The sequence below is a fragment of the Branchiostoma belcheri genome, unplaced genomic scaffold (assembly GCF_001625305.1).
Source record: "Branchiostoma belcheri isolate BF01 breed outbred unplaced genomic scaffold, Haploidv18h27 scaffold197, whole genome shotgun sequence".
In the NCBI taxonomy this organism is placed as follows: Eukaryota; Metazoa; Chordata; class Leptocardii; order Amphioxiformes; family Branchiostomatidae; genus Branchiostoma; species Branchiostoma belcheri.
This window is the reverse complement of record NW_017803457.1, coordinates 127762-138136: the sequence shown is the minus strand read 5'-3', so window position 1 is coordinate 138136 and position 10375 is coordinate 127762. Positions and strand designations below refer to the sequence as shown.

At 40.3% G+C, this 10375-nt stretch overlaps 1 protein-coding gene across 1 annotated transcript; it reads left to right on the top strand.

Annotated features, from left to right (window-relative positions):
- Positions 1-1125: 1125 nt before the first annotated feature.
- Positions 1126-8177, top strand: LOC109468249 (CUB and zona pellucida-like domain-containing protein 1). Its single transcript, XM_019766506.1, has 8 exons — positions 1126-1143; positions 1451-1643; positions 2339-2514; positions 3536-3776; positions 4698-4854; positions 5215-5314; positions 6062-6239; positions 7796-8177. The coding sequence occupies exons 1-8, from the start codon at positions 1126-1128 to the stop codon at positions 7975-7977; spliced, it is 1245 nt and encodes a 414-aa protein (XP_019622065.1). The 3' UTR covers positions 7978-8177.
- The last annotated feature ends 2198 nt before the right edge of the window (positions 8178-10375 follow it).

Genomic DNA, 10375 nt, shown 5'->3' with positions numbered 1-10375 from the left:
GCGCGCGGACGTCATCCATAAAATTTACTTGGTGTGGCCTAAACTAATCTGGAGGCATGATGATGATGATGATGATGATGATACCTTTAAGAATGACGTTGTATTCATTTCTAGTATGAAATGTAGCATGAAATGTAACACATTTCATTGAGCAAGCGGAATAAAGCTTTATTGCTGATCAGTTTAGTACGTTTATCATGCGTATATAAGACAGCATAATGCAGTTTAATCTCTTTATGGTTATTTATACCTTATGACCTTGGATCTAACGAATACGTTACACGTATCTGTGTATGCTACACGTATCTGGTCTCAATGAGAAAATTGACAGACCGTATGCAAGTAAATAAAGTATGTTTTACTTAGTTAATAATTACCCCCTGTCTATAGACTAACCATTAAACAAACATGGTTTGACCTAACGGTGATGTTGATGATTTTTTTTTACCCTTGTCCTGCGGAGCCCATATGAACTGGTTGCAGGTACTGTACCATCTATAAGTCTATAACTATATGTACGATTTGGGGGCATATCTCGTGCAATACATTACACCGCAGCGAAATGCAACGAATTCCAAAGCTATTACGCCACTGCAGGTAAAAACGCCAAGGGTCTATGACCTGATTATGACATCAAATCATTAAAAAATATGTATAAAAATTTTGGCAGAACAAGGATTTTGATGCATATTATAACATTTTGAGGTAGGTTTATTTTCACGGTAAACGCTTCAAGTTATCCGACCATAGAGGTCAAAGTCTCTTCTATTCAGCTACAAATTATATTTGTCGTGTAGTCACGACTTAAGAAATGGTATGTGTTCCTAATTTCAGAAATCTACGTATAAACCGTCGACCAGCGGAGCAGCTAACAAAGCAGATGTTGGGTGAAAGGACGGAAGGCTTCCTGACTGTGAACCTAACTGACAACCACAATCGCTACCAGCGGTTGTGTAAAAAACTACCCGACTCTTCTCATGCCAAAAGGGCAGTATGGGTTTCTTGTTTAATTTTCTTTCCTTTCTCCTCATTTTCTGATTTGCATTTGCAGCATGGTTGTATACACAGGGTACATTTTTATTTGTTTTTGCATAATTACTATGTAAATGAGGTCAAGGTGCCACCATGCAGAATAACATGAAGGTAAGGGGTATGTTTACTTTACACAAAATGGCGCGAGACGAGTAGGGCAGCGCGCAGGTGTAGAAACTAGCTGATATTCCACATCACTTCTTTCTCCTTTTCCTTCTGTTTTCTTCATATGCAGCATTCACCATTAACTATTCAACCTCATTATATTTCAGGTATTTTTGTGGTTTTGTCACCGCAAAAAACACATGTGACAAGCAAGTTATCCTAGCAAATGACATTTGAAAAAAAAATACAATGGCAAGTATAAGTTCAGTGTATTGCTGGATAGCTTGTTTTCACATGTAAAAAGTTGCCTTGAAAAGACGTCCTTACTGTTGCGACTGTTTCAGCTGTAACTACTACTGAGGTGACGACTGCCACTGCCGCCCTCCCTCAAGCGACTTCTAGCAGTACTGCAGCCGTGTCAGAGACCGCAGCGTCCGTGGTACAGACAGGAAAACCGGTTTTCACCAGACCGACAATACCTTCGGTCGTGGATGGAGCAGGAGAATGTAAGGAGAACCTCTATAGACGCCATGACACCACTATGTTTACAAGTCACGACTTTTAGGATGGGTTAAAATTCCTCATAAAAAGGGCTCCATTTGGAAACAAGGGCAGAACTTTGGCCATAGATACCTATGGTTATACACAGAAACGAGTCCTCATGAAAGTACTTTCTCACATGATGCATTTCGATCTTTAAAAAATATTCCGCACGAGAGAGCCACAGGAGTCTGCCTCCCCAATATAAAAAGAAAATTGGGAGTTGACCAGCTTAAACTCTGACAACAGCTGACAACATACAGTAAACAAACCCTACTTTTGACCTAAATTTGAGCGGAAGGATATCATGTATCCATCCGCTCTGGGCAGGCAAAACCTCATCACATAGGTCTTTAATTATAGCCACTTAACTGGTAAAATGAACAAAATTTGACCAAAGTAGAAACGTTTAGACCCTACATGTTCCAATAGTCTCAAAAAATGACGTAAATTTTAAAGAGAACAAAATTTTTCCAAGATATCAACTAGGGAATATGTACAATCGTCTAATATTTCGCAATACTGCGCAACGTAATAGTGACTTATGCCCACAACTACTGATGCAACATAACTCGTTAGCAATAGCTTTTTGCATTGCCCTTTAAATGATATCATGACATATCAAGGAAAATGTTGACAGTTTTTTTTTTCTTTCCCCAAGCCTTCGCCATGTTGGAGTGTACAGGGGAGTACATGCAGATTGTGTTCCACCGCGCACATATTCCAGACTTCGATAAGGACCACCTGCACCTCATAGACCCATCATGCACTGCGACCGGAAACGCCACACACCTCATTCTGACTGCAGCGTTTGACGGATGTGGAACTGTCAAGAGGGTGAGTACTGATTGTGGCGCCAGGTGGCGTAGTGGTAGATCATTCGACTGTGAACCGGGAGACCCGGGTTCGTACCGGGACTTGTCTGGACATGCCCCGTCTGTCAGGCTATGACTGGCTTTGTCCTTAGGAAAGGACAAGCACTTTACACGACTTTCCTCACCCCAGCCAGGTGTGAATGAAACCTTACTTCGGTTGGGAAAAGTCGTATTGAGGTCACCTTGTGGCGCCGAATGGCAGCCACACAGACCCTTGCGGCACAAAAATGTGGAACAAATATGTATCATATGTATTACATGTATGTGTATTATTGTGTGTATTATTACCATTTGTATCATGTGATTGTAAAACCTGCATCAATTCATCACTACAAGGCTGTATTTGCACGGGTGATGTTTGGCCAATAATCAATTTATTATTATAAATAAGGCCAAATTGACTTAATAATTTGGATGACATCCTCTAAAGACCCCAACCTATTGCGCGAGGGCAAAAATCCAGCATAAGAATGCTGCTAAATCATAAACAAACTTCCAAGATAAGAACGTCAACACATTGAATTATATCTCCGTACATAGTGTCCATGTTAATTCTTTAATAGGAACGCATTGTACAGTTGTTTATAGTAAACGTATGGTAATGACTATTAAACATAGCACACACACAAAAACGTATTAAAAAACTGTAACTACTGAAACAATATTGTCAAGGGCTAGCTTTAATATAGTGTGATTACAGTCGAGTAGAGCTAAGCATGGGGTTCGGTCTTTTTTTCTCACAACAAAGTTTTTTCTTACAACAAAAACTTATTACATCTACCTTAGAGTATATTTGCATTGTGTAGGTCATTTCATTTAAAGATATATTCAAATTTGTATGTAACATTGAGTCTCTTTTAATCTGTTATACTTGAATCAAAAGCGGTAAATAGCTTATTACTTAATCTGGAGAACTTTTTTTTCTAGGACAAAATGGAATCTTATCTTTAATTCGTAAATATATAAGTCATATGTTTCTCTAGGTCACAGAGTCAGAGGTAATCTACTTCAACAAGGTTCTCAGCCATGACAACGACGGCATCGCCTTCATCACCCGCATCCGGGAACTTGAGGTGCCGTTCGAATGCCGCATGGACTCACGGGATACTGTGAGCGCCATGTTCAGTCCACAGATTGAGAAGATCTACTTCTTCAGGTCGGCTCATGGGAAGTACAACTTCGACATGCAACTGTTTCAGTCTGTTACCTTCCTGCAGGAAATAGGTACACGTAGTTTTTTTTTTTTTTTATTCCAACATATGATCACCAGACGTGGTGACGGCACACTCAAGTTTTTTCAACTTATATTAATGCCGCCACCAACACAGAGGACAAATACATGACAGGTCAACACTCATTTTCACCTGAGCGAGGTGAGGAAAGTCGTGTAAAGTGTCTTTCCCAAGAGCACAAGATCGGTGGCATGTCAGGACTCGAACCCGGGACCTCTCGGTTCCGAGTCGCGCACTCTGCCGCTACGCCACACGACCCCACAACGTAGTTTGACGGTTTCTCGTCACGAAAATGTATATAGTGCATGTTGCAAAATTTACCATATGCTGTTAATTTTTTTATCCTTTTCTTATTTAACACAGTTTATACAAGTCACCAATTTTCAGAAGGGGTTTTAAGTTTCTCTTATTAAACAAAAGGCAGATGCGATCCCCCTATATCGCGCGCGGGGACAATATCTGTCTATGAGGTTATGCAAGAAATAACAACTATTAAAGTAGCGAAGCATATGCTGACCATATGTAGACATGATTAAGGACTTTCTCTTCTTGGGCAGAAGGAACCCAACTATGTCCATTACAACTTATGGAAACACATCGAGAAAGAGAGAAAGAGAGACAGAGAGAGACAGAGTGAGAGAGAGAGAGAGACAGAGAGAGACAAAGAGACAGAGAGAGAAAGAGACATGGAGACAGAGAGACAGATACAAAGAGAGACACAGAGAGAGACAGATGCAGAGTGAGAGAGACAGAGACAGAGAGAGAGACAGATAGAAAGAGACAGGGAGACAGAGAGAGACAGAGAGAAAGAAGGAGGGAGAAATAGATTGAAAAACAATACCTCCATAACACAAATAAAAAGAAAACAATTACCAACATTTGATGCAAGTATGTTTCTGTACATGTTTTCTAGACACTTTCCCGTACGTGGTACAGCTGAACCAGCCGCTGTACGTGCAGGTGGAGGTTCTGACTCCTGATCACGATCTCCAGCTGTTCACAGAACACTGCATGGCGACTCCGACAGCGAACATACTGGACCCGATGTCCTACACCTTCATCAGTAACGGGTAAGTACCATATTTATAACTCTTTTCTAAATAAATAGAGTAATTTTGTATTGGGAACACGCGAGTCGACTGAAGAATCGTAAATATAGGTTTAGACCCCGTTCACATTTACAAATGGATCCGGGTCAAGCGTTGATCCGGATCGAAATTCGTCCATCCGGATCGTCTTTTTTTAGTGTGCACGCTCCAATTAATTTCCTTCGTTCCGGATCCAAAAGTAATCCACCTTCCAGCCGAGACTTAACCTAGACGGAGGACGTTATCGCTAACCAGTCAATTACAATCAACTGCTTCACACTCTTACCCTTCTGTACTGTATTGGAGCTTTTAAGATGTTTTTTATCGTTTACTTCGCTGTAGATGTCCGGTGGACAGCACTTTTCTGTCACTGTTCTCGAGCAGTCTGAAACAACAGCGCTTCAGTATCAACTCATTCGCTTTCGTCAAGGACTATCCTGAGGTAAAAACTAACTTTTACACTTTTTTAGATCAATCAGGTTATTTATCTTTTACTAACAAAGTCATCATATGGGGATTACAAAGTTTTATATTTGTCCTGTATGTCCCAGTACAAATTGCACTGAAAACTATAATTTAAAAAGAGAAAAAAAAAACAAAACAAAAACAAAACATGAACATCTTCAAAGATATCAAATGCAGTTCAGAGAGGCAAAACAAAAAGAAATATTCTCACAAGGGAATGTGTCTTATAGTGACATATAATGACATTTTTTCGTCATCATTTCAAACTTTGAAACGCGTTTGAAATAGTCCTAAACTAAGCTTCTTGAGGCGTCTCTTTTTGGGTAGCCTCCAAAATAAAGTACAAAACAAATGTTGAGCGAAACCCCCTTTTTTTGCGTTACAGATATGAATATGCTGACATAGGGTTGGACGTACCGAATTTAACGGGTGACCAGAACAGGTTTTGCCACCCTGAAATTACATTTAAACTCTTTTTCTCCAACACTAGAAAGAGATGGAACTTCCACAAATATTTAGCTAACTCCGTCAATATTGTTCATGGAATGGGCATGTATATTCTTGACCTTAGTAGCGGGTCATACGTGCCAGATAACGTGTGTCTTCCCCCGTCTCTGTTCAGGGTAGGTCTGTAGGCAAAGAGTCAGCCGAAACTCATAGTTTCTTTCATAATTGCCTTATTAACACTGGTGAATTTTCACCATTACTGTACGCCCCCTGGCAGGTGTACCTGCACTGCACGGTGATGGTGTGTAACGCCACGGACCTGACCTCCCGCTGCGCGCAGGGCTGTCTGCCGGCTTCAGCCAGACACAGGAGAACTCCCCCTGGCGACGAGCCGCGGTATAACGTCTACAAGGGCCCCATTCTGTACCCAGGGTACAAGCGTCCTGCTGACATAGGTATGTATTGTTGAAAGTAGCATGTAGTAGAGGGGATTCTTTCATCAAGCTAACCGACATCTTGTACATGCAGTCGTCCCTTAGTAAGACATTCGGAGTCGCAGGTCTGGCAGTTGTAGGCCGTGTTCATGTGAAGGCGCTTTACATGTGGTTTACCCCGAAGCCGGTTTCAAGTGGCTCCATCTGAATGCTCGAAATCACATTAAAAGCGCCTCGAACCCAAACCACTTCTAGAGGTGGTTTCGAATCGGTTTTTCCGGTTTTTCCGCATCGCGATTTGCGTCTGAACGCAATTCGATTTCAATGTGGCTTCGCCTGGTCATGGATTACGGGGTGATATTTCTTTATTTATATGCAACACCAAATTTTACGTGGCAGCAACTTAAAGAGCAGTAATGGTCAAACAATTTGTCCGTTTTAGGGCGCGCTTCACCGCCTCTGGCGGGACCACGTCGGCATTCGGCCGAGATACGCTGGGAGGGGGGCACCAGCAAGCAGGTCGTTGATCCCTGACATTGATAACACGCCACCTTGCGTGTTTTCATCAAACAACAATGAATGCAGTTTCGTAGAATCGTGATCGGACATGGTTTGCAAGGAATGTATGACACGTGGACCAGATGTGCAGAATGCGAGTTACCCGAATAGCGGTTTGGGTGACTTCACATAAACAAGGCTAAAAACGGGAACTATGCGGCTCCAGGTGGCTTACTGAAGGACGACTGCGTGTGCGATATGTCGGTTAGCTGAGATATGGATCCACTCTACTATATACTGTATTGTTAAAAGTAGTTTATACTACAATACTGTAAAAGTAGAGTGGATTTATTACTCAATCTCACCAATATCTTTCATGATTTTAGTTTAAAACTTTTATTCAGTCTGATAGTTATCATTAACAGTCATCAGAGTTTATGCGATGTTGATATATTTTTAATCACATTATATAGGAAGGTTTAGTACTAATACAGAAACATTAACATTTCTTCTGGGTTTTTGACCAGTCTATGTTATTCGAGCACATAACCTATTAATTCAAAACCTCCAAGAATTTGCCAAATATAGGTAGTCTAGAGATAGAGGTTCTGTCAACATACTTAATTGCTGCGTTGTAAAAGGCACAAAAGAGGTTTCGAATATACCATACAAAAGGAGGTATTTGAAACCCCAATAGCACCAGTGACAGCTTTTCAGTACAATATATATTGGTCATTGTTGCCATTTACATGTAAGTTTTCCTCTTTTTTCTTGGTAAGAAAAAAAATAAGTTTTCAGGCTTGTTCAAACTACTCATGAAGTTGGTCTGTTCAGTTGTAGTGCAAGGCTATAGGTAAAAAAAATCGTTTTGGCCAGAAGGTACACTTTTTGCGCTAAAAATTAACTGAATTGTTGGCCAAATAGACAATTAATGGTATATTGTGCTTGTCATGGTCTAAGACTCAACTTTTTTTCTTTGACAGTCTATTTCTTATGTTTACGATTGATATGTCACAATAGAAACTGGCAATACTGGCCTGTGCTAATCAGAAATTAACCAGGATGTTATTTTGCCACAGATCTTGCAGCAGATGAGAATCGTGGAGCTCACGTTTCCCGCAGCGTCATGACGTCACTGGTTATCGCTGTGGGGCTGCTGCTGTGCGCTGTCATCACGCTAGGGGGCGTCATCGCCTACATGCGCACGCGCGCAGCCAACAAGAAGATCTACGTGGCTCTGCCCACAGATGACCTTGAGTAAATGACCACGCTTTGTATTGAGTCTTTTTTGCGCTCTGATAGCTTTGTGAGTGTGCGTTGTTATTAGATTAGATTAGTAGTCCAGATAAAATGTTTTTCAGCTTTTTTAGTCAAGCCACATTGACTTAATTTTATGGATGACATCCGATATCCTCTGAAGACCTCCAAACTAGTGCGTGCAGGTGAAAAAAAATTCGGGCAAAATAAAAATGTTACTAAACCACAGGAATACAAAGCTGGTATTGTGAATTTGCAACTGTACATAGCGAGTAGCGACGTATACGACAAGCCGGCACATGCTGGCTTTTTGCTGAATTTATGAATCGGCTACTGTAGGTACTAAGTTCTTGAGTCGTGCACGTGGGGGATTCGGCAGCCTGGGTGCCGTCCTTCATAGTTACCACCCGCTCCGTATTGTCGCTAACTACCATGGGCTACCCAGGCCTAAAGCCAGAGCCTCGGAGGACGTGATCTTTCTTTTTTTTTCTTTTTGGAGAACAGGCGAAAATTAATGCGCGCGCGGATGTCATCCATAAAATTAAGTCGGTGTGGCCTAAACGTAATCCTAGTGAACTTTAAATTCCCTTTTTCATGTTCTTATATCAAATTTATTGATGAAAATTTTTATTTGCCATACAACATGTGTTTTAATTTTATGTTCACAACAATATAAGAATTAGTTAAAATTGTTGTAAATTTTCATTATAATGATAAGAATAAACCTATGATCTTGTATTGATAACCTCTATTGATAAAACAATATTTTAATGAAAATAACCAAACATTGAGTATTTTAGATTTTTTCTGACATGTTATCTTTCTTTGAATATGATTAGGTATTTCCTTGTTAAAGCTCAGCTTTCTTTGGTCAACATAATCTTAGTGGATATTAAAATGGTTATTATATAGATGGAAATTGTAATTTACTACTATAATTTACTAAGGTTGACTTAAACCGTGTGTTTTAATTTGTTGTAATTTTTGGTCGTAATTGTTTGTTGTCATCTGTATTACTTTTCTTATCTTATCGTTAGATAATAACAATGTTAAGGACAATAACCAAAACGTGTGCATTCGAGGGTCTTCCTGCCAAGCTATTTGTCTTTGCATTACATTAATTATTTTGCTTGTTGAATAAACAAAATGCGCAGCTGTTGTGCAAAAACAAGCGTTTCCATGACCACAGTTTACTTTCACTATTAACCATACCCTTACAATAACAAGCCTTAAACCTTTACCCCCATTGCAATATATGACCTGTCAGTGCCTTTCGGTATAATAACTTACTTGATTTAAGTCGTCTCCTGTGTTTTAATATTAGGAAATGCACCAGAATTTCACCCCCTGTCCCAGCGATTCAGTCCAGCCTGTCAGGAAGTAGTTAGACAGTCGAACCGCAGACCGCTATGCGCATCGGTTCTGCGCAGGTCTCTCTAAGATCTCGTTTAAATCTCGCGCTTCTTTTCCAATGTAATGTGATCCGCGAGAATCCGCGAGAGTTTGCTACTGTTTACTGTTTCGCTTGTAACTCCGCTTTGCGTAAGTGTTTCCTTGTCATACGTTAACGTGAGATGTAAGAAGAGCCGGCGTCACGCTCAAGGTCGTAGATGTACATTACCGGTGGTGTTTGTTGGAGAAACGAGGTTTCAAAGTTGACCGTGCATGATGGAGATCATTCCACTCGAGATAGGTACCCCTTTAGTTTTTTTGGGGGTCAAATCCGTTTGCCCTATTTCATCGTCGATTTGGTGTATTGTTTAATAAAGTATAGACCCTCCCTCAACTATCGTGTGTTGTTTCTTTTGGGATCCTGTGTTGTTTCTTTTGGGATCCTGTAGTTGTTACAATATAATAACCGATAGTAAGTTGGGCTCATTTAGTCGAATTCTCAACGATTTTTGTTCGAATCGCAAGCTTTTGCAACTAGTTCTAACCAATACACCTGGAATGTAAGATGTGGCTGAAATATAGTTATGTTGGCTTGACACCCGTGTACTTAGTTTTGAAGTTGCACAATGTGTATTGCAGCTCGACCTTGAGAAAAAGTGTAATTTCTTTACAGTTTCTTTGCCTTCAAAAATGTTCTGTTAAAAGTTATATAGAACAAAAATTGAAAGTGAAAGAATATCGACCAAATAGTATGCTTCAAAACGATACCCACTTTAGGTAATACGATACGCCAAAAAACAGTTACTCAAGCAACTGGATATGATTTTGAAAACGTCAGACGTTTCAGCTAGTATCCACTAGCTTTCGTCAGTGACTGAGAGACCAGAGGGGAAAGCAGGTTTATATACACAACCTGTTGATTGATATGCAAATAAAGTGAAGACAAATTTTTTGGAAGTCGAAAAAGGAACAAAAGCCAGACAAGTCAAGACAAGATGACGCAAATTAGT

Bases quoted from the DNA above. Each gene is read 5' to 3' on its own strand.
- LOC109468249 (XM_019766506.1), top strand. The intron at 2,515-3,535 runs GTGAGTACTGAT...ATGTTTCTCTAG, and splicing joins GATGTGGAACTGTCAAGAGG to GTCACAGAGTCAGAGGTAAT. The intron at 5,315-6,061 runs GTAAAAACTAAC...GCCCCCTGGCAG, and splicing joins TCGTCAAGGACTATCCTGAG to GTGTACCTGCACTGCACGGT.